The 24694-nt window shown below is 40.7% G+C and overlaps 1 protein-coding gene across 1 annotated transcript in view; it reads left to right on the top strand.

The window, feature by feature from the left end:
* AGMO (alkylglycerol monooxygenase) overlaps nt 1-24694 on the top strand; it is a 157066-nt gene that overhangs the window by 11174 nt on the left and 121198 nt on the right. The window contains exon 3 of the mRNA XM_066629137.1: nt 5324-5475. Within this exon, the coding sequence (XP_066485234.1) occupies nt 5324-5475 (152 nt within the window). The remainder of the gene's footprint in view (nt 1-5323; nt 5476-24694) is intronic.

Raw genomic sequence — 24694 nt, 5'->3', positions numbered from 1 at the left:
GAAATTTCACATTCTGACTTTGATGACTCCTTCAGTTATGGATGTTTACTTCAAGTTAATAGAATGCATATATACATGTATCCTATACTCAGATTTTCTTTTCACATGAGTTTGCATTGCTGATAGGACATTTGATGATAAAAAGTATGAATCAGAATGTTAGGAAAGATCTTGTAACTTAAAACTTAATTTTGTTTTACAGTTGACAGGCTTTCTCTGAAGGTATATTGCATCAGATTTATTGTTGGTTTTTGCAGTTTGGCAATAAGATGTATGGGATGGCATATATGCAGAACGATTACCTCATACAGGATACATTTTGCTAAATAAAACAATGTGCAAAGCAAATTTTGAATTCCACTAGATGGAGCAAAGGGGTAGCAATTTTAGGGGTAACCACTTCTTTGGTTTAGCAGCTGGAAATTCTGAAAATAGGAAATGTTTTTCCCCCTATATTGTTATGCGGTATAGTTTAAAATAGGAGGTGTCTAGAGCTTCCTAAACTGGGTGGGGGGTGGTAGAGCTACTGTGTTCATATTATAAAAAGCTAATGGATTTATAATAGTACTGTATATTCCTTGTTTGTGTAGGGAAAAACACATTAGATAAATAATTATGTATCATTTTAATTTATAAAATGGTAAACCTGCAACAGTATGCACATTGTTATGGCAACTAACCTCATTGAAATAAGTGGGATGTCCTTCTGAGTAAACTTGTGTAGGATTGAGCTGTAATTGTATGAATACCCTCAAGTTATATGGTGCTTATTCATCAAAAATCAGTGCTATTGACCACCTGAGGGTAGCTCGCAGATATTTAGCCTGTCTGTATTGATACCAATACTTGGCATAATACTTTCCTCAATGGTCTTGGGATTTAGCTCACCAGTACAGCACCAGTTCATATGCATTATCAAACCATAATTTACCATTACATGAGCAAGTCTCGAACTCAGGTGCTCATTCCTGCTAATCGGTTCCTGGTTTTCCACAAACTGTAGCCATTGCATCCAACCTTGGCAAACAATGGTTTTTGATGGGGGGCAGGGGGAGGATGAGGAAGGAGTATATGAATTCACTCATTCATACAATGCCAAATGATGTGGGTTCAAATCAATGCCAAATCAAATGGGTTGGATTCTTATTTCTCAACCCAGTGAAAAGCCTTTCACATGGAGAACTATGTGCAAGTTACTATTGGAAAAGATTGTTACTGGAATTTTATAATATGAAATTCATCCTACGGGTCTTCACACTCATGTATGGTCATTTGATCTATGTGAATTATGTTACTGTGTATTTTGCCTCTTGAAGGTATCAGAGATGGAACTATATTACAGTTCTGGTGAGGTGGGGTATCAGAGCAATAACATCAGATTCTGGTAGGAACTTTTTTTAAAATGTAGATCCTGTTTCCTGTAATCAAGAGCTTTGCAGATTCAATAATAGTGTTCCAACCATGTCATTTTGCATCAATTGTTTTTAGCCTGAGGTTACTTCATAGCTGGTTTTGCATATGGAGAAGGGGAGAGATCATATTTGCCTTGGTCAAAGAAGGCAGGGAATAGAACTCCCACTGCTTCTTCCCCCGCTCTCTGCCACCTTCCGGAAAGTTTGGCTTTGTACTAGAGTGTGAAAAAAAAGTTTTGACTGTAGAATGTCGGACTCATTTCAGCTCGATTTGTGTCAGCTCTAATAAGTCAGTTGACAGAGTAATAAATTGGGTGTCAGCTCAAGAGCTGGCACCTGCACAGAAAATTAAAAAAAGAGAGAGAGAGATTTCAGACTGCAGGCAAATCCTTTTCTTTTTTCAGAGCAAGGTTTCTAGAAGGCTTCTCCTTTTCCCTTTTTCACTGCAGAAGCTGCAGTACAAAATTCAATTGTTCACATTTTATTGGAGCCTTTTTTTTCCCCTCTATAAAGGTGGAATCCCAGTAATAAATGGTTTATGGGAGCAAAATAATTTTTTGAAATTTTATGGTACGTTGCAATGGATTTTTGTTTCATTTTTCTGCTGATAGTACTCTGCATTCCTGTCTCTTAGCAGCAATATTTCTTTTGAGACCATACTAAGTTATTTGTACGAACTTCCAAATTTGGCAAAATAAACAATTTATTAGTTCTTAACCAGTATGGGTGTGATATCTTGTGGATTTCAGTTTTCATAATTTTCCTTTAAGATCCAGAAGGTTGTATTCTAACAACCCAATATAACTGAAGTCTTCCCCTGCAAATGCAGCTGTGCCAATGGGGTGTGCGCTGTATCTCATGGGGGAGGCCTCTTCGAGGAAGGGGAACATCTGTGGCATGACTGCATGCTGTAACATGGCAGGGAGTAGGATTGGGGAATAAGTCATAACTGACTAAACTGGCAGTATAAGCCTTTGCATGCTTTCCTGAGAGTAAGCCCCATTGATATCAAAAAAGGACTTATTTATGAGTAAACCTGCACAGCATTGCTGTGTTAGGGCCCAATCCTGTCCAACTTTCCAGCACAAAGGCAGCCACAATGCAGTCCTGAGGTAAGGGAACACATGTTCCCATACCCTGAGGTGGCCTCTGTGACTGTCCCACCACCACAGGATGCAGTGTACACCCCATTAGCATGGCTGCGCCTGCACTGGAAAATTGGATAGGATTGGGCCCTCAGTCTACAAGCCAGTTGTGCATTTCCCAGCAATTTACTATTTATTTCTTTAATACCAGATTTTAGAAATGTTGTTCTTAGAAAGCGGTTGTGTTTCTAAAACCTTCTGGTGCTATAGGTACTACTACTCAGTAGTAGAGTGGCAGAAAGTCCCGCCTACCAGGATCAATCTTTGGCATGAAAGTTGGAAGAATGTTGACTGGAAGGATTGGGAATGACCATCTGCCAGAGACCCTGATGAGCTGCTGTCTATTAAAGTAGAGAATGATGGGTTAGATGGGGCTTAGTGCAATGCAGCTTCATATGAACATGGAATTTCACAAGAGGTTGATTGCAGCTTCCATGGAGCTCCTTACAACAGCCTTCATTGGAGATGATATTGGTGCAAAATATGCAGAAATTAGAGCCAAGTTGGAATCTGCATGTGAGATTTCCCATGTAAAATTTTCTACATATTTTACATTGGGAATCTGTCAAGAGTTCTAATCATAAGCATATTTATTGGAGTAAGTTCTGTTAAAATAAAAGACTTTACTTCAAATTAATGAATTTATAGTCATAGTTCAGATTAATTAGCCTTCTGAGTTTTTTCTTTTTCTTAAGAGTTTCTGTAGAGGAGAAAATAGAACTCAAAGAGCACTGAGCCTGCTTTGTTTAAAAATAACTAAAGACTAGTTTTTGTCTTCTAAAATATACTGCCCAAAAGACATTGCTAGGTCACTGCTTCTAGTTTTTTTGTTAAATAATATAACTAGAGTTTTAAAGGGTAATTATTCATTAAATATGTTATACATGTTATGATTGAAAGACAAATTTTAAATATGCAGATTTTAGTTCCATGACTTAAAAAACAAATTGCATTGCAGAAATATAATTTTATGTCTTGCTACAGCCCATGGGATATAGTATTCAAGGACAAAATGAAAATTCAAAAAAGTGGAGGAATTGTATCTATTTGCATTTCTCAATGCTGCAAAAGTACTACTGTACAATGCTTTTATTAACAGAGTCAAAGTGAGAAAATAGTACCTAATGGCCACCATCTAACACAGAGGCATTTTTAAGCCCCCTTGACCCAATGGGATTTAAGGGCATGCAACTCTGTGTTGTGAAATGTTGTTGAGAGAGTACTGTTTTGTTCCCTTTAGACTAGCATTGACTCCCCTCTGGCCAGTTGTCTATATGATTAAGATTTGAAGCTAAGACTTGTGGATTCCTCGTGCTATAAATTCCAAAAATATGGTTGGTCACATAAAATCACCATTAATGATATTTGAAGAATGGGACTCTTATGAAAATTAAACATCTTCCAGGTGTTTTACTTTAGAAAATGGCAGGTACACCTGCCATTGAATCTTGCATGGAGATTCTCAGTTGATCTGCTGCCAAAGTGAAGTTAAACAGATACCTCTATTGGAAAAGCTGGACAGCTGTTGGAGGGCTATGAGTGAGATACAGGTGGGCTATGACAGCCAGAGGTGAAAGAGTATCCTCCCATTCTTTTACCCTCCATTCATTTCAAATCCTTTTTGCTTTTTGAAATTGTAATCAGGAAACATTGCTGATTTGTTCCCCAAATAACCACTTAACAGCTTAATCCTATGCATCCCAGCGCTGCAAGCTACGGCAGTGCTGAAACGGCCGCTGCCATATCCTGTGGGGCCAAGGAAACTGTCCTCTTACCCAGAGTAAAGCCCCAGCACTAGTCTGCACTAGTTAAATTGCTGGTGCAGACTTTGAGAAGCTCCATGTTGGACTTCCAAGCCCAACACGGGGCATAGGATCCAGTGCAAGAGGCTTATGCCAGTACCCCCCATCCCACCCTTCCCCGTCCCTCCTCTTGTTCCACCCTTCCCCTGCCCTGGAATGCTTCCCCCCACTCTTCTGCCACTCTCCCCACACTCCCGCTTCGCCTGGCACTTATCTGGTTCCTGGCAGTGGCTGGGCCTTCCTCTACGTGCGGATGGGGTGGCGCAGTTCTCCCCGCTGGTGCTGTTTACCACAAGGTTACCATAACACCCAGTGCCAGTGGTATGTGTGTACTGCTGGCACTGAGGCCAATAGGATTGGACACTTAGTGTTCTAGTGGGTCTTCTTTGCTAGATGAATCAGCTGGTCCAATTTCCCTTATTTGATTCTTTTGCCCCTGTTCTTTTGACTCTTTCTTCGAAAGATTCAAATTGGTGAGGTATTTTGGTTTGGTTTTGAATACATTTTTTTCCTTACCTTCTTTGCATGTTGCTGGATTTATACTTCTATTTATTGCTTCAGAAATGTTCTTCCAAGGTATTTCTGAAATAGGGCCAAAAAAAAACAACCTGTACCTTTTTCCATGAAAACATGGAAGCCATATGTATGCTTCCACAATAAACATTGTTACAGAGTTGAAAGTTTGCAGACAATGCATCTTTAAGTTTCTGTAGCTAAGTCTTGGGTGACCTGAGTTTTATTCAGTATGTGTTATTGATTTCAGTTTTATTAACTGGAACTTTGGGTTTGGGGCAAGCAGTTCTCAAAGGAAAATGGTTATGTGTCTAGTTAGAATAAAATGTGCTGTCCAGGTTGTGCCCTGTACATATTTACTCAATGCGACTTGCTTCTGAATAAGCATGCATAGGATTGGGCTTTAAGGCAAGCTGATTTGTTCTTCTGAGCTGTGGTTTATCTATTTCAGTGCCTTGTCCAGAAGTGTGGAGTTGACAACATATATTTATGTGTGGGAAAACAGTAGACTTCTGGAACTGCCATGGGACTCGCCATGGACATGGTATTTGACATTCCTTGGAGTAGATTTTGGATATTACTGGTTCCACCGCATGGGCCATGGTAAGATTTAATTTAGATTTTTTTTTCCTGTTGCAAATGCTCTGATTTTTTTATTTATTTTCTTCTCAAGGATTAATAGCAATGGTTGGCAACCTTCAGTCTCGAAAGACTATGATATAAGCCTACAGCACCCAGTATTCCCAGGTGGTCTCCCATCCAAGTACTAACCAGGCCTGACCCTGCTTAGCTTCTGAGATCAGGGATGTGCAGGGCAAAGACCTGCTTAAATGGTGATTATGCTATGAATTCATTAGTTTTTACTAAACTTATCCATGGACTCTTTCCAACATTGCTGTGTAGGTATTGTAGTCTTTGGATAATCAGCTTCAAATCCTGACCCCATCACAGATGTTGTTGTGTGGATGTAGATAAGTGATAAGTTGTGTCAGGCTAAAGGTGGGTATACCTTGGAAGCAGGGGAACTGAAGGCTGGCAGGCAAGAGACAATTTGAAATGACTAACTACAGATCTGGAGATGTGGGAGAATCAGGTATCCTTCTCCAGTGATGAGAGGCTTACAGAAATCAGTTGCAAGACTTTATATCCATTGATGGTACCAGATTGGTTCCTGGCATGAACCTAACATCCCAGGATGCTGGCTGTAGCCCCCTCTTCTGCTTTGCTACCATGATGGTACATGGAATCCGCAATAGATCCACAGGGCTCCTGATTCGAGCTCCATTGTATCTGACAGCTTCAATTATTTACTTCCAGAGTATGAATAGTGGGGATGCATCTTAGGATGGTTGCAAGAGTAAATGAAGAAAGCAAATGTTTTTTGACATGACTTTAGCAAGAGGATGTATTCTAAATGTGAATAAGTAGTTCAAATAAGTGTTTAAAAAGTGTCTGTCAGTGGAATCTTCATACTATTCATTAACTATAAGGGAAAAGTGAGTTTCAAAGAGAACACCCCAAAAACATATCTTTGGTTTTTTGGTTAAGGAAAAGAAGGGTACAGGTAAGTGTCTGAATAGGGCGAGTCTACTTTTTTGTTTCATTGCAAAGGAAGAACCGTGGACAGCAAAAACTTAGAAAAAGCTCAAACTTTACACAAGAGCCTGAGCATCAGCACATATGCCAGTGGCAGTTTGCTGAAGCATGAAAGGAGGGGCAAGACAGATGGATGTACCACTGTTTCATGCACATATATATAGAACTGTCATTTAAGTTGCAAAACAGGGAAGAACTTTATTTCTCGCACTACTCTCTTTCTGTTACATTTGTTCTCATGTGAAAGCCTTGCTTTGAAATTAGTACAGAGATCTTTTGGGATAGCATCAATGGGCCATACATTTTTTGGATTTCCTTCATATGGTATTTAAGACTTCCAGATTTTGTATTCTAAGGGAAAGCAATCTCATCAACTGAGCGGAAAACACTGGTGCTGCCTTTGAAAATTGATAGGAACAGGTAAGATATTAGTATATAGGCTGTTGACCCGAGTGGAAGCAAGAGATGGACTCTAGCCCTATGGAAACAATGAAGATAGAAAGAGGAATGGGGTCAGAACCGGGCTAGAACAATACTGGGAGGGTTTTTCAATTAAGTAGAGGAGGAAGGAGGTAATCGGACATACAGCAATCCTATTGGGAGGAACTTCAGACTTCATTTAGAGAGAAGGGTGGGTGGGATATGAGGAAGTGCATGGGAGATGAGACCATGCTATGGGGAGGGGAATATTCATCATAAAGAGTAGCCAAGTTCTTTGTGTGGGTGTGAGAGAGACTGGAAATATGTTTCATAAACAACGATATTAACTATATTGGCAGCAGTAAATTGTCCTTCTGAAAAAATGAATATTTCCATTTTGAAAACTCTGGTATTCATGAAAAACTATTATTATGCATATCATACTGAATACATAATTCTGTCAGCAAAACTCATGTTGACAGAGAAAGAAGGAAAAAAGACTGTTCCCTTCTGTTTGAAAGACATTGCTGTAGAAGACTGAGCCTGTTAAACTTCTGTTTAAATTAGATTACTTCATTGTAGGCAGTTTGATTTCTAAAGTCCAAACTACATAAGACACTCAGTGGCATGCTTCTTTCCTCAGGCAGTTTATTTCTTTTATGCATAGCAGGTTTGGAAGCTGTGAGCAAGAGCAGGAGGAATTGGGGGGGGGGGAGATTGCAGCATTACTCCCTTCCTGCTATTTATCTGTTTAAAAATCACCTTCTGCCCCAGCTGTTTTCCCCTTTAGGAAAAAAAGATGCATGATTTCAGTTGGGAAAGAAGTGTCCCAAATGGTTTGAGTCTCAGTTGTGCTTCTTTATAAGCAGTGAGGAAAAAATGCTAAAATGCTCCACTCCTGCTTATAATCTACTTAGTAGGTTGGTTCACCAGAGAGCTGCTAACTCAACAAGATGCAAGAGTCTTTTGCCAGTCAATTAATATTTACATGGAAGAGAGATCTGTGTTTGGAACATCCTTCTCCTACCACAGCAATGCAGGTTGGGGAACCTGTGCCTACTGGAAGATTTTGTTTGGAGTAGTTGTTAAAGGCATAAAAAGAACCATGTCCTGTATTAAACTACGAAGGGGCATGCAAAAGAAAAGGGGATATATCAGTCAATCTAGATGAAAATTTCCAGCATGCACCATAAGAGAGTGCAGGTGTTATGGATGTCATCAGGGTTGGCCAGATTGGCCCAGATGTATCGGAGGGCCCATCTGGCTGGACTGATTTCTGAATCCCTAGTACTGATAAGATTCATATTGCTGTTTTGCCCAGCATCCTCTTTGCAAATGGGATTATGCCCTAAAGGATTTCCAGGAGGTGTTCCATTGGCTGGTAGGTGGACAGGCGAAGAAGAATCTACTGTGCTCAATGACTTCTTCTTTTCTTGACTTCCCCATTGACCAGTGGACTTTCTCCCAAAGGCACTTGCAATGACATTCACTTATAAGCTTGAGATTTAGGTGGGAATCCAGTGCACTAGCGCAGGACTTGGCCTGTGTACCCACAGCAACTTGGAGCTGACACTGGCAAGTGGCTACCTGAGTTCTCCCGTCTGCCAAAGGAGCCCAAAGGTTAAGGCCATTCCACTAAAATTAATGTTAGTTATTGTAAGAGTTGCAATTATGTGTGTTTTTTTTTTGCTTTGTAAGTTGCTTGGAAGATTTTTTTTAAAAAACTGAAAAGCAGTTTAAAATTTAAAAACCCATAAGAATAAATAGAGTATTGGAATATGCAAGGCAGATCTTGCAATACCTGCGATTTTAAGTTTATGGTGGTCAGACCAGCCTTCCTTGTGAGCTTCACGGCTGCATAGCTGAAATAGTAGTGCTCTCTGTGCTCTTTAGCCACCCTCTTGCAGCCTTAGGAGGGCTCTGCACACTCCCCTCAAAAATTAGAGGGAGCATTGGCCATTTTTTTCTAAAATACTTATAAAAGAAGAAAATACTTCTGTATAGGGCACTGTTGAAAGGCATTTGACCTACCTGATCAACTAGAAGTATGTTTTATTAAGTTATCTCTGTTTCCTTAGGGTTATGTTACCTTAATTCTTATTTTTATTATTAAAACATTTTAGTAGTGCTGAAATGTATTTCACTTCAAGAATGGGGGTGTTTTTCCCAGGATATTGGAGTGTTTGCTAGGTGACGCAAACTGCAAAAATGACTAAAACAGATTTCTTCCTCTACACTCTTCTCTCACTTTTTAAAAATAGCAGAGTATATGAATAGACCCATTTTGTCATTTCCACAATGGGTCTAAAGTCTGTCCTTGAATTTCACAATATGGGCTGGGTACACTTTGAAAATATTCTCCTAGATGACTGTGGACAAACACAGCTTTGCATTTCCACAGTGGAAAGTATCTCACCCAGACATGATCCTGGGGGGAAAAACTGCTTTCATTTCTTTCTCAATTTTGGGTATAATTTTCTGCCATGAAAGAAATTAGGAAAGAAATAAGACTTTAAAATGGACAACAAGAAGCATATTTTCACATATAAATTGGGAGTGATATTTTCATAACTAATTATTCAGTTAAATCATATTGCGATTAGAAGATACTTTAGGGAATTTAAAAGTGTGCAAAGTATATTTGCGAGCTATCTGTAGTTGTTTTACAAAGTTCTTCATATCTCTGTATTACTATAGCAACAACTTAAAATGTTTTTCCTTTACACTCATCATTAACATCCTTAAGAAACCACTTTTAACGGTTAGATATTCCTAAAAATGGAAGCATTTATAAAGCTTTGCAGACACAAAATGTAACCCTTCAAGCAGTAGGAATGGTCTATGAAAGATTGACTCAGGAGGCTGCTTTTTCTGTGTATGGAAGGAATTAAGATTAAATTTCAACTGATCATTAGGAAATCCATTGTGTTTCATATCTGATTACACTACTCTACAGTACGTTGTAGCAGTCAGTATACAACATGCTCTTAAAAAGCAATTGCTGTAGGCAATAAGTAGTAGTTTGTTAGGGACCCTGCAAATGGAACCTTCTTAATCCCTCAACAACTAATTTCCCAGTATTCAGTGACCTGAGCTTTTCCTAAGTAGTAAGATCTAGACTGAAAAAGTGAAAATATCCATAGATTCCATCAAGACCAGCATCATGGAACAGGCATTCACTAAGCGCCTATGGCCAACTCCTGAAGACATGGTGGAAAAGAATGGCAACTGCCAAGAAGCTCTAAACTGCTGGTGACCCAAAGCATTCTTCCAAAGCCATATTGATGGTCACCATCTTCCCTTGTTACCTATAATACAGTGTCCTTTCCTTTGTGTCCATTGTCACTGGTGCGGCCATTGTATTATCGAAAAAAGATGGTGGCCATCAGTACAGCTGTTCTACTCACTGACCCACAAAGGCGCTTGGTCAAGAATCCCCATGAATCTGGCCCTGGCATTGGATTCCAAGCACACAGTGAACAACCTGGTTTGTATAAGCTGCTTATATCTAACCTGATGAAGCTTTGACATCAGAAGAATCCAGTGTGCTGGACTGAGTGGAAGCACTAGTTTCACTAGAAGCTCACTGCAGAAGTAACTGTCTCTAGGGAGGGGAGCAGGGGATACTATTTTTCAAAAGTACCCAAAGAAGCAGGTACTCATGCTTATCTGCATAAAGAGGCAGCATGAGGTGTATTAATTTCTGTACTTCATGTTTGGACTGCTTTGCTTTGATCCCCTAATACGGGCACAAGTCCACTTTTCTCCTCTATGCCTGGCAGGCTACCAATATATTTCAGATATTTTTGTAGCTAGAAATAAATTTATTGCTGTTCTGTTATATGCTCACTTGGGGAATTTGGAAGGAGTCTAGTGAAGAATGCAAACTCCACATTGTAGAACTCTCTGAGGATTCAGTTTAACGTAGTCAACGTAGCTGGGAGCTCTGGGTGATCGCAACATTTAACCTTTTGGAATGGTTCTGGGTGTTTCAAACTCATGTAGTGTGAGTTCATTTCAAGTTAAAACAGGAATAAGAAGTCCCTAAAATCTGAAGGTCATATGTTAGCAGAGCTGAAGGATTTAAACTGTCCCTCACACAGCAAAACTGACTTTGTTAAGGGTTTGAGTTTTGAAAAAACTGTAGCCATTGTCACACACAGTCAGAAGCATCAAGACAGGAAAAGAAGTCAAACAGGAGGTCTAGTAACAGTATGAATGAGCAAATCCACAAGCAATAACCCCCCCTCCCAACAAACACAATAAACTATCTTGTGGCTTAAATCATTTGGGAAATGTGGCCTTACAGCCCAATCCTATCCTGCCTGGGCTGCTGGGTGCAGCAGCGCCAAAGTGTCTGCCTCTGCATTCAGCAACTCTGCACTGGAGATCTTCTAAGGGAAAGGAGATGTTTGTCTCCTTCCCCCGAGAAAGTGCACAGGCCCTCCAATGCAGCTACTTGGGTCTGTGCCAGCTATTTTTCTGGCATAGACTTGAGAACCTCTGTGTCAGGCTTTTCAGCCCGACACAGAAGATAGGATCCAGTGGAGATGGCCACATCAGTGCCTCTGTGGGTATGTTTACTTGTCTTGCATGACCAAGAATAGGAGTGAAGAACAAAACACTCTGTTGAAATCAAGAGAACTGAATGCATATAGCAGCTAATAATACAGGCTCACTCTCTGCTGTGTTTTTTGGGAGTTTATTATTTTCTATTGTATATATTTAACATTTATTTAAAAAGTGCCCCTACTATCTGTGCTTCGTTTAGAAAACACAACCACATAATAAATGCAATCACATGTGTCTGCTGCAAGGCACTTACGCTTCATATGCATAATTTTGGGGAAAAAAACCACAATAAGACTTCAGACCGCTTGTATTTATACTTATTGGCATCCTAAGGAAAAAGGTAAAGTTCAGTTTATAAAACCTGGGCAAAGAAGGATGTAACTTTTTCTTTTCTCCCTTGGGCTAAATCTCAGCTGAAATAACTGACAATTTCTGGACTTGCAGGAGGAAATGATGAGCTAAGATAAATATCCAGATGTTTGCTGGCCAGATGGATAATGTTACATTTTGGAAGACAATGGTATACCTGTGTTTTCTGATGGGAAGTTGTAAACACACACAAACTTTTAATCTCTGAAGTCTTAATGCAAATTTGCCTTGGTTTTTCAGTGTTTAAGACGGATAATTCATAAATTACTCTCTAACTGTTCCAAATAACAAATCCATCCAGTCTGAAAGCAGAGCTCTGTAATAATGGTTATATCTGTCAAGTCAATCTAACACTCTTTGTGCATTGTTTTGAATTCATAGGAGACTTGGCTTCCAAGTGCCTTTCCAGTATTGGGAAATAGGTGTGCCATCTTTTCACAAGTTTCCTATGTTCTATTCCCATGTTTCAGGCTATTTATTTACAAAACTGAAAACCCTGACTCTTTCCCCTTTTCACCCGCCTACACTGTTTCCCTGCCTCTCCCACCTAGGATTTTGTTCTGTTTCATTTCAAGCAAATTGTTGGAAGCGTTTTTTTTGCACAGTTGTGCACTTCACTGTCTCAGCTCAAGTTCTGTCTTGGAGGATGGAAAAGTGAAAAGCTTCATCAAAGTTGCATAAATTATTTGGCAGTATAAGCTCTTATGAAAGGTATGACACGACTCCAGTAATGTGTCCTGGAAACATATATCTGTGTGTTCCAAACAGACTGAAGGAGTAAGTTTCTGCAGAGTTGGAATGGAGGATGCTTTTCACAAATACTTTGGCCTTCTAAAAGGGCTTTATGCCTTTTTGGTGATCTGTTGTAGTTGGGCTCTGCAAACCAGGCAAAAGAGTTTGCCCATTCAGGGTAAGGTCAGTGTTTCCTGTCTTCCCTCTGAATTGACTTTGTGATGTCATGTAGTCAAATCCCATCAGCTACATGGACTTGTGATGTCATGTTATGTGATTCCTGACTATCTAGGATAATGTAGTTAGTGATTACAAAATGGTGCCAAAGCACCACAGGATTTGTGTTGCTTCTCTTTTAGTTTCTAAACACTCCTTCTCATGCTTCTTTCTTCTTGATCCAATTTATCTTTCAGTGAACCCAGAGGGATTAAAGCATGTATTCTGAGAAATCCTAGATCTTGAATTGTTTCTGGGCAAACCTACTAATTTCCTAGGCAATTCCATCCCAAAGGAGTGGAAAGACCATGTATTCTTCATTCATGACTGTATGATTAATGTAACTGAACATTACATATATGTAATGTTCAATATACATGTTCAATTATATTAATCATACAGTTATATTAATCATATTATTATTTTTATATAATTTAATAAAAATATAATTTATATATATTATATTATATAATTTTTTGTGAGTCTGCTTCACTGCTTGTGATACATTGTAAGGCCATTCTTTGCTACACAATAAAGATTGGTACCCTTCTTGTGTGTTCTCATTCAAGGCTAATATGCTAGAAGATATCAAACTGCAAGTGATTTCTAACCCGCAACTCCATTGGACATGATGGTTGTGATATTTTAAACCTCACTGGTTTGAACTACATTGCAGCAGACAATGTTTCCCATTCAGTAAGACGGTCAAATTAGTCTTGAACTCTTAATGATGGGGCATATCATTACCTTTTTTTTTTTGTTGCCCCTCAGGAGTGCTGAGTAAAATCAGTCAAGCAATTGATTGCAATAAGAATGATGAAACATCTCACACAGATGACAGCTGTTGCATTTTATGGAATAATTTTAATATACAACAATTAGAGTCACCCACATTATGGAGAATCCTTCTAGATCTCCCCATGATTCCATCCTGGACAGCCTCCTGATTAGACCTTATTATTAAAAGAGAGTCTTATGAGACATCTGTTTTGAAGAGGGGGGAAAGGATCAGCATCATTTTTACTGCACAATAGCACAAGGAGTCTAAAATTAAAACTGTTATTAGAAGCGGTTGAAAGGACACACCGAACCGAAGCTGTGCCTTGCGATCTTGGCTATTGTTGTGTTATTGCAGAGTCCCACAGGCGAACCTAACATGAACAGTACAGAGACTTCACATCCTGGCTTCTTTTGATTCTTTTGTCCGCCCTCCAACCTGCAAGGCCAGGAACATTCAGTTGAGAAAGATTTATGAAGCTCTCGCTAACAGGGTCAACCCTGTTATATCATCAGAGGGATCCTTCTTAAAAATAATAACATCCATCCACAGCTCTGTAGGGTGGCCTCTCTTGGCATCAGCATTTTGTGTTTGTCTTAACAATCTGTGCACACAAAAGCCCCCCAACTCCAGTGAGGATGTCCATCAATTCTGTTAGGCACAGTAGCTCAGGCTCTTGTTATCTGTCAGACCTGTGTCATCCGAGGTAACTGATATGTTGGAGAGTTGCTGTAAACTTCAAAGAGAGAGACCCAACCATCCTGAGGAGACAGGGTTAGATTTAGAGGTTTCCACATCAGAAAATCTAAACAGAAGGAACCGACTGTGTTTTTTTTGCAGAGGGAGGGGGGATGCCTCTCTTGCACACAAACCACTGTAGCAAATAAGTGTCTTAACATAGATTGCAAATATCCTGAATTGATTGTTGGTTTATAAAGGGAATTAACTCAAAGTCAGAAAACAGAAAAACACTGACAGCTGTGTTACAAGACCGTGGAAGTTGTTTGTATATACAGAATTTGTAAATAATATTAGATCATTTTTCCACATAGCTGACTTCCTTGACATTCAAGCTCTATTATACAGCTGACCTAATCAAATATATTCTGGCTTATAAGGATCATGCAAAAATAAATGAAAGGAATATCAGGTTTTCCTATTTCTCCCTCACAGACAATGCCTTTTTATTTTATTTATTGAGATTTCATAGAGCGTTGCTTCTTGCAGTGAGAACCTTACAAACAAGCGATGTCTTCTATGTTGGGAGTGGTTTTTTGTTTTGTTTTTTGTTTTAAAAGGATATATTCCTGGGTTCTTAGCCAGGGATTTTTGAGAGTTAATACTCCCACTCCTTTTTGTCAAGTGCCATGGGATTCCTAACATCCGCAAAACAGACAGGAACTTGGTTTTATGCCTTAAAAAAGAATGGAGTTTTTTTTCCCCCCACCACATAATCTGTAGTACAATTACCAATAGAAAAGTAATATTTAAGTACTATAAACCAAGCAAACAGCAGGGGACTTTTTTTTTTAGTTAGACAAAGCTTGAAGTAAAACACACACACACACCACACAAGGAATTTACATCAAGTTTCACAGCGAATATTAAAATCCACCAAATGGATAAGCAGCCATGACAAGGTCATAAGTATAGACAGGGAACTCTGCATGTTTTTGAAGCCTGAAACCCTGAGCCCTGCAGGCCATATTAAGAACCTTTCTTTCTTGTGTGTTCTGAGCTTTCTTCAGATGCTGATTTCAAGGAAAGCTCTATGAATACTGCTAAGCGCACTCCTTTTTGGCAAGTGTGTCATTTGCAGATATGTGGACCCACAAACATTGATCCTCGGCTTGGAAAAATAGCATCGTGTCTGAGTGGCTGGCAAAGCTGCTGTAATTTGCTACTTGTACCATTTTTGGTAATTGTTGCCTTTCACTCTGCCTTATCTGTCATATTGAATAAATATAGAAATTACATCTTTTGATTCTGTACAACCCTTTCAGCTCTATTATTCATGTAGTCACTGCCACATGTCCATGATGAGGGATGTACTCAAGGGGCCTGAGCTCCAGGATTTCTTGTATAGCAGGAGTGCTCAGGGCTGCCTTTAAAACTTTATTTCAAATTACACAGCTCAACACACATTTTGCTTCCTTAAATGTTACACCGATTCCTGGGTATATTTGGGGTGCTGATTCAAAAAATGGCATTCGTTTTGCCCTATCACGTCTAGTTTTGGAGACATGGCGTAACCTCTTCAGTGAATGGTTCAAGCAGCTTCCTCATGAGGAAGCCTACACCATGGCTTCCTCATGAAGAAGCTGCTTGAACCATTCACTAATGAGGCTGTGCGGTGTCTCCAAAACTAGACGTGATAGGGCAAAACAGATGCAATTTTTGGAATTGGCACCCCAAATTCATATCAAACCACCATAAAGTTTGGGGAAAACTTTTCTGACCCTCAATTTTGTAGGCCTGTGCTATCTGAGCTGAAAAGAAGATCAATTGAGGAATTTGCCTAGTGGCATATATCAATGTCTGGGCCAGCCTATTTCTCAAAGGCTGCCTGAGAGATAGTATATAACTCATGTTGCTTTAATTTAAGGCTAAAATCCTGCACAGGTTTCCTTGGGAGTAAATCCTGCTGAACACAGTGTAACTTTTGAATAAACATGCATAGCGTAGCATTTCAATAATGCAATCTTATGCACACTTTCCTGGTACTCAATTTCACTGAACACAGTAAGTCTTGTTTCTGAGTAGACATGCATAGGTTTATGTGGCATGACTAGAATCCTGTACCCATTTACTTGGGAGTAAGTCAGACCCACTGAACTCAATGTAACCTCCTCCTGACTAGACTTGCATAGGCTTGTACTGTAAAATACCTTTTATATTCACTTGGGGTATTTATAAATCCAATTTTTCATATTTTAAACATTTCTTTTTAAACTACTACTACCCATCCCAAGACTGGAATGAAATGAGCTAGAACTTTTACTGATGAAGACATTTAAAGTTGGCTTCTGTGCTGTGTACTCTTAGAGCGCAATCCTATCCTGCTCTAGAAGAGGGAAGCCAGGACGCTTGTGCTGTATCCAGCGCAGGATATTGACCATAAGCAACTCAGCCAGAGGTAAAGAAACATTTCCCCTTACCTCTGGGTAAGGGCTGCTGGCCCCTATGGGTCTCCTCAGACTTGTGTCACCTCTTGGGGTGGCACAAGTTCAAGGAGAGCGGAGCAGCTTGAAGCCGCTCTGTTCTCCCTGGGAGCGGGGGTTGGGATCCAGCATAACTGTCGGATCCCAGCCCCACCTCCCCCTCCACGCCCGCCTGCCTCCAGGGCCGCCCAACTCCCGCCCTCCTCCCGCCCAGGAACGCCTCCCTCCTGCCTCCTCCCCACCTACGTTTTCTGCTTGCATCAGCCTAGCCAGGCCGACACAAGCATCTGAAAGGAAGCTGGTACAGAGGCTTATGTAAGCCTCTGCAGGCCGGCACTTCTCAGAGCTCCGGCCTGGCTTCCTCTTGAAGAGGTGCAAATGTGTCTTACACACATTTGCGACTCTCCTGGGCTGGTGCAAGGGACTTGTGCCTGCCCAATCCTGGGTCAGGATTGCACCCTTAGTGGGGTATGGCTCTGTAGGGACCAGAGGTAATGACAAGCTCCCACATCTAAACACATTAAAGTTTACCACTACACTACTGTCATAGATTCATGTCCTATAAACAAACTTATTAACCACTTCCAAGGGATATTACCAGAAGTCAATCTAATTTATTTCAGCCTGTGATTACAAACTCTGATTTGTGTCTAATTGCAGATGCACCCTTATTGTATCACAGCTTACAAGCCATGATGGGTATGTACAGTCGGAGAGTAGCTGGTCACTCATCATGAGGGCTGGGTAGGAATTTTTTTTCTGTCATCCAAATTGGCCGTGGTTGGCAGTTTTTTCACCTACCCCAGACTGGCGAGGGAGGGATGGTGTGTTCAGTAGGTTTCAAGTTTTAAAAATTGGTCACTTGTGTTTAATAAAGTGGCTGAAGTTAACCCATTTCTGTCCAGTCCTCAGGTGCACACGGGTGTTGATCACTCTTGCATATATGCAGCCTTGGGCAAAAATGGCTTACACTCAAGTGCAGTCTGGTGTCTTTGTTGAGGGTGTGAGGGTAAATAGAATGTCAGATGCAGGCGAATGGCAGCGAGATGTAAGTATTTTGTGGCCATGGGTACTTTCTGAGGCATCTGGTGGGCCACTGTGAGATGCAAGAAGCTGCACTAGATGGGCCCTGGGGCTGATCAGGGCTCTTCTTATGTTCTTATTTTGGCTCCATATTTTGAAGTTCATTTATGCTTAATCCTTATGTACAGTCTTGTAAAATGTATATTGTATAATATATAGTAATAAGACAGTTTATACGAGGCATCTGATTAATTTGAGACACTTCCTTAACCAATCATAGTATTTTAAAAAAATTAACTATCAACCAAAAGCTGCAGTAGTAGAAATTGATATAAACACATAGTTTTGTTTCTGGTGTGTTTTTCATTTTTAAAGCATTAAGCAAAGGAGAGGTCTCAAAATATTATTTATGTGTCTTGTCACCAGAGACAAAACTGGTAAGCCAAATTGCTTGGATTCATACTGATTTAGTCCTGTGAAGTTAGGCAGAGTCTGTGCGTCTTCAGATCAAATAGATGGCTTAGTTGGGCTGGTAGATTGGACTGTACTAAAAAGAAACTTTTTAGCATAAAAAAAAAACCTTATTGAGACTTAATTGCCTATATGTGGGATAAAAAAAAAATTGTATGAATCTGATTTCTGGAGCCAATCTTTCAAAATTGGCATAGGACAGCAAACAAAATTGCTGTTGGTGTTGACAGCATGTGACATGACCAGCGTCCTAGAATCCAGTGGTTGTTTGGCTTGGCTCAGTTGAAGCATTGCATTCCTCAGGCTTCTGCACCTCATTGACTGTACCGGTGACAAGTTCTCTAAAGTCAGTCAGGAACTGAAAGTTAACAGCTATTCAGCATATTGTTCACATGGGCTAAACTCTGCAGCTCCCATTTTGGTAGGCATGCTTCAAATTATTTTAAAAGAGCATTTTGTATCAGAACAAGTTTAGAAAGCAATAAACTATTATTTCCATACTTTAAAAAAAAATCTCCCTGATTTGTTGTTTGCTGCTTTGTTTTTCTTCACTGACATTTGAAAAGTTTCAACTCACACCTTTAAGAAAATACTCCTAAGTTATCTATGCTGAGAGCATTCTCCTGCTGTGTGACTGTTTGTTCCTCTGGTCCTCTTGCTTTTTCATTCAGTGGTATCAGCATCCCTCTGTAACTCAAAATTTATAATCGTGTACAGGTTGTGGATGTTCATTGGCAATTTTTTAATGAATGCAATAAATCTGATAAATTCCGTAGCCTGAGGAAACTATGTCCAATATTGTCCAGTATTGTCCAATGTGACCAATATAGTCCATATGTCCAACATGTCAGAATCATGTCCATAATCATCATCATCATCATCATTATTGTTAATTTTTTGAAGAACTTGGTTATTTGCAAACTACGTTATTAGTGCTGAATGGGGTAACAGAAATTAGGCCCTTCACTACCACAAATTATAGCACAATCCTATGCATGTCTACTCAGAAGTAAGTCTAATTGAATTCAATCGGACTTACTCCCAGGAAAGTGTGCATAGGATTGCAGCCATACAATTTAGGTAATTGTAGCCACCCCTTAGGTAAGGAATCCCAAAGTGGTGAATGTACAAATAAAAACAACCAAGTAATCAGGTTTACTCTTCTGTGGAATCACAGATATAAGGGTAGTTTCTGGCTGCCACCTATTTTTTCTCAGAGAGCATCTCTAAGTTCCATTAAGAAGAAACAATCATCATCCTAGCTCAGGTATTCTGTTGACTTCTTGCTTCTGAGCATACCTGATGTCAGTAGCCTGCAAGAAAATGGCCACCAGGAACTGATAGCTGGTGACTGTTGTAGGGGAAATGTAGGGAACTGTTGTAGGGGACAGCTGGTGACTGTTGTAGGGGAAATGTAGGGAACTGCTGTAGGGGACAGCTGGTGACTGTTGTAGGGGACTCTGTTGGTCTTCGTAGTGGTGTTATCAGTTCTAGCAGTATGTTGAGGGTCAGCTCAGCTATGTTGAGGATCAGCGTTGCTGATGAACTATCAAAGGCCCAGGACTCTCAGATGGGCTCACTGCTGATCTGTGGAACACCTTTGTGTTGAGAGCCTTTGTGCAGGGGTGGCAGAGCAACATGCTCAGGGCCATGGAGGGCAATTTTCTGAGTGCCCCCTGAAACTGGTGCTGACCAGCTAAATGGCACGCATGACACTACCTCTTCATAAGCATTCCCCAGTGATGAAATCTCATCCTGCCTAACACAACACCCTTTTACATGTATAGCAGTAAACCTGATATACACATGGAATCCTGTTTGACTGCATGAACCATTCTGATTGGTCAGAGTCGGTAAAATTAAAATGTTCCAGACAGCACAGCAGCTCTAAGGAAACATGTGTGCACACTATCAATTGTGCATTCCTAGTTACATTGTTTTGGTCAAAATTAGGAATCTTATACTGCCTTTTACTCACGTATGAATTTAAGAAGGTGTTTGTGGTGCAGTGGTGTCATGCTAAATTTTAAAATCCTTGGTTAGATTTTGATTGGTTAGAGGACAAAAGCTGAGTTGTTTTGTAAGACTATATCATCCCATGATCAGTGCAGTTCTTCATTGTGCTCCTAGATATTTGATATAACTTGTGTATTTTTTCCCTCCAAAAAGGTGCTTTCTTAGACATATACAGGCAGAGTGCCAAAATTGCTAGCTTTTCTCTTGTGACAAGCAATTAAAAACCAGACTGGTTACTGCTAAGTATATTTGGCTTTCCTTAACTAGAACAGGGTCATTTGTCTTCTGAAAGATGCAGGCTTTGTACATTTGTTTCTAACTGGCTCTGTTGAATTGTCAAATGTACCTTCTTAGAATTGCTGACATTACACTAAAAATCAGTAACTGTATGGCACAGTTAACATTGCAAAGTGATCTGGGGCCAGATAACTCGCAAAAAGAAAAAAAAAAGGAAAGAAAAGTGGGATCTAAGCCAACATATAGTGAGTTTTGAGCAAAGCGTTGATTAAGAAAAGAATTAGGGGCAGCAGGGCTGGCCCATCCATGAGGTCAGCTGAAGTAGGAGTCTCAGCCCAATCCTATCTCTGCTGCTGGGTGCAGTGGTGCCAAAATGGCTACTGCTGCATCCAGCAGCACTGCTGGGGCCGCCAGAGATTTCTTCAGGGGAAGGGGATTTTCATCCCCTTTCCCAGGGGAAAGCCCCAAGCCCCACAATCAGGTTTCTCAAGTTGGCACCGGCTATTTTGCCTGTGCGGACTTGTGAGACTCTGTGTCGAACTCTGCAGCCTGACATGGAGGATAGGGTATGGCGAAGCAGGGTAGTTCTTGTCTGATCCATGTTACTGATAAAGTTCTAAAAAACTATCACCCTTTAACGGAAAATTATGTGATATTTCTCTCTACTTAAAACTGGAGCAGGCGAAAAACAGCAAGTACAGATTTCTCCTAACTCTAATTACTTTGGCTGCAATTCTAGACTGCTGTAGCAAAGGCAGGAGTGAGACTGTGTGGAGCATGAAACATTTTGAAAAGTTTTGACCATGGCTGATCACTTTGTGGAATGGGCAAGCTGCTTTTTCATTTAAAACCAGCTTCCCAGTTCAGCTAGATTATTTTCTGCAGTAAAAAATTTTCGAGCACCTGTCTGCGCAGACACTGGCGAGAGGATCAGAAAGTTCTTCTGTAAATGTTTTTTCTTTTGTCTCCCTCTTAAAATTTTGATGCCTCAGCATATCATATCTATCTTCTTGGCAATATACAGTGAGCCCCAATCTGTTTATACTCTCCTTCCAAGCCAGTGTAATTGAACCCCTATTATTCTTCTCCGGTGAGACTTGTTAAGTTCATTTTTTTTGAACTGTTTTTGAAAGGGGAAAGAAATGGGCTTACTCGGGAGCTCTCACTTCAGGATGTCCTCAAAATCTTACTGTATTTAAAAGCATCACATAGTGATACAATTTTTCCGGTCTCTTAATCATCATAGCTGGAAATTTTGACTGGATAGAGAATTAAATTTTAAAATATCCTGTGCCATACATCCCTGCTAGCACGGAGTATGAACGTCTGGCTCCTTGATTCCTTCTTCTCATCATCGTTTTGCTTTTGTTTTCCTTCTAGGTTGTATCTGTTCTTGGTCATTAATTTTCTCTCTTCATCAACTTTTTTTTGGTACATCTGATATCTTCTCTAGATCTATCTACTGTATCATGAATGTTGCTTGCAGTACACGGTTCAGTTTAAGTGGTTATAATATCCACTACTTTCTGGTTTCAGAGGCAATAATAGGCAAAGTGCTCTGTGAAAATTTTGCCTGTGTTGCTGAATCACTTGGTAGGGTTGCAGCAATTCTTCCGACATGTTGTAGGCCTTAACCAAATCCGGGATCAAGAGGTCTCAACTGGAAAACACAAGAAATCAACCGTAGAATGTCTTTTTGGTGCTAGATCTCAACCCTGAACTGGTATTACAGGGACATATGACATTACTACCACATGGGCATGAGACCACCACCTCTTATTTTTGGGATTAAATGTTCACTAAGAACCCAATCCTATCCAGTTTTCCAGCACCGGTGCAGCCGCAATGCAGCCCCAAGGTAAGGGAACCAATGTTCCCATACTTTAAGGGGGCCTCTCTGACTGCTGCCCCACAACAAGATGGAGTGCATGACCCATTGGCCCAGCTGCACCGGCACTTGAAAATTGGATAGGATTTGGCCTTTAATTGTGGAGTAAGGGTGGAGCCTGTTTCTCCATGGATTTTTAATCCATGGGACTGGCTGAACACAGGTTCAGGGGACTGTCTGAAAGCAACTGAAACTGTGCTCCGGTTGCCTCCTGAGGGCTTTCTGCAGCCTGAAGAGGCTGTGGGCAGATGCATGAGGCCTTTACGGGCTTCGGAAAGCCTCTGGAGGTGACCAGAGCACAACTCTAGTCACCTTTGGAGGCATTAAAGGGGCAGAAACCACAGAATTCAATATCCACTCTTTTCGGTATCCGTGGGGGGATCCGAGAATGGATCCTTTGCAGATACTGAGGCTTATCTGTACTTACCATGCTTCTCTGTATTAAATATATATTTCTATACATAACTGTTTGCCTTCTCTTTACCCATGAAATGCCTTCTTTTTCACCCATGTTCTTTGGGTGAAATCATGTCTCTTTAATAGTGAGGATGTTCTAAGGAGCCTAGACTTTGCAAAAGAAATAGTCATACGCAAAAAAGAATAAAAATTGAGAGCGACACATTCCCATGGCTTTGATTTGTATTGCAAATGTGCTAATAATATTCTGCTGTGAACAGAGGTTCATACAAATTGCTGTGGAATTTTTCCCACACAGAGAAAATGTTGGCCACAGTATTATCCTAGTACATTGGCTTCCCTTCTGTTTCTTATTTCACAAACGTTAGTCAAGTATGTTGTTATTACTTTTTTAAGAGTGGCGATAGTGTGAATCACTGTGCAACGATTCAGTTTTAAGCAAGCCAGTGAGAAACGATTGGTGGATGGAAACTGGACAAAACATATATTTGAGGTTACTCATTTGTGTACCACATAGTATACCAATGCCAGTGATAGGGGTTGAAGTAGGAACTCACACACAACAATCTTGTACATAGGGCGACTTCCTCTTTTGCTGCCTGACATTGCAGTAAACAGTGGAGGCAATGTTACCAAAGAAATGTTCTTGAGATCAAATGGCAAGATGTAATGCAAATACAGGTGGGGCCTCTTTATCTGTGGATCCAGCATCCACGGGTTTGCTGCACCGCGAATAAACCCCTGGATTGCTCCTCCTGAAGACCTCCCAGATGTGAACAGAATATCATTGGTGCACAGTGGTGCTTGGCCGAGGGTCAAATTGGCCCCCGAAGTAATTTTCAGAAGTCCAGGTGGCTTTCTGAGCCTTGGAGAGGCCGTACAAGATGGTGCGCAGCCTCTCTGAGTCTCAGAAAACCGAAAGTCGTCTGTAAGCCAGTCCATTTTGAAACCCAGAGAGGCTGTGTGATGACTCTCCAAGGCTCAGAATGTCTCCGGACACGACAAGAGCAAGGCTCTCAGTCACTTTCAGAGCAAAGGTGGACTCTGATAAACGCTGATTTTGTTATCCACGGTTTTGGTATCTGATGGAATGGAACCCCTGCAGATAGAGGCCCTACCTGTACTTGGTTAATGAAATGACGTATCAGTCTTTCATACTACAGATCAATCCTGCATGCATTGAAGATTATACCTATAAATATAGCTAACAAAGTATCAAATTAAAAGCAGGGTTAAAGGGGTTGACAGCTGCAGAAAGTATCTGCAATTTGCAGTTTTCCAATATTTTTTCTTCAAGTTCATTTCAACCACTCTTATTGGAGTTAATATTCTGTCCTTTGAGAAGAGAGTTTGCTGCCCTCCATTTTCACCCATTGCCTATGACTTAGGAAGGGAGGTAGCACAAATCCCAGAAATTCCAGCTAATAATCTCTTGTGAATATGTGTTGAGAAGTTAGTGACGGTTGTGGTTCACTGTGTCTTGAGTTACCCATTGCATGGCTTCAGAGCTGTAACAGGACCTAATTGCACTGGGACTGGGTGGGGCTATGCAGTGGGGCTAGGTGGGGCTATGGTGGGACTATGGTGGGACTAGGTGGGGCTATGCAGTGGCATCATCCCCCTGTATCACTGTGTCCCCTGTGTCACCATGCCACTCACTGTGCTGTGCCACCACAACCCCTAGCATCCTGAGTGACTCCATTTTGGAGCCAAATGGACCCAGGGGTGGTGGTGGGGGGGACAACTTTCCTTCATTTTCATTGGTTTTTTTACCACTCCATCAGTAAACTGCACCTGGCACCCCTTCTCGGCTGGCACCCTGGAGCACCTACCCTTCCTTCTCCACCCAAGATGTGCTTGTGCATGGCTCTCCTATGGCTGGATCTTTTAACTGACTTTTTTCTAACAGCACAAGCCTATGAATGG

Source organism: Tiliqua scincoides, chromosome 5, assembly GCF_035046505.1.
Source record: "Tiliqua scincoides isolate rTilSci1 chromosome 5, rTilSci1.hap2, whole genome shotgun sequence".
NCBI lineage: Eukaryota > Metazoa > Chordata > Lepidosauria > Squamata > Scincidae > Tiliqua > Tiliqua scincoides.
Note: the sequence above shows the minus strand (reverse complement) of the source record. Positions and strands in the feature narration are given on the sequence as shown.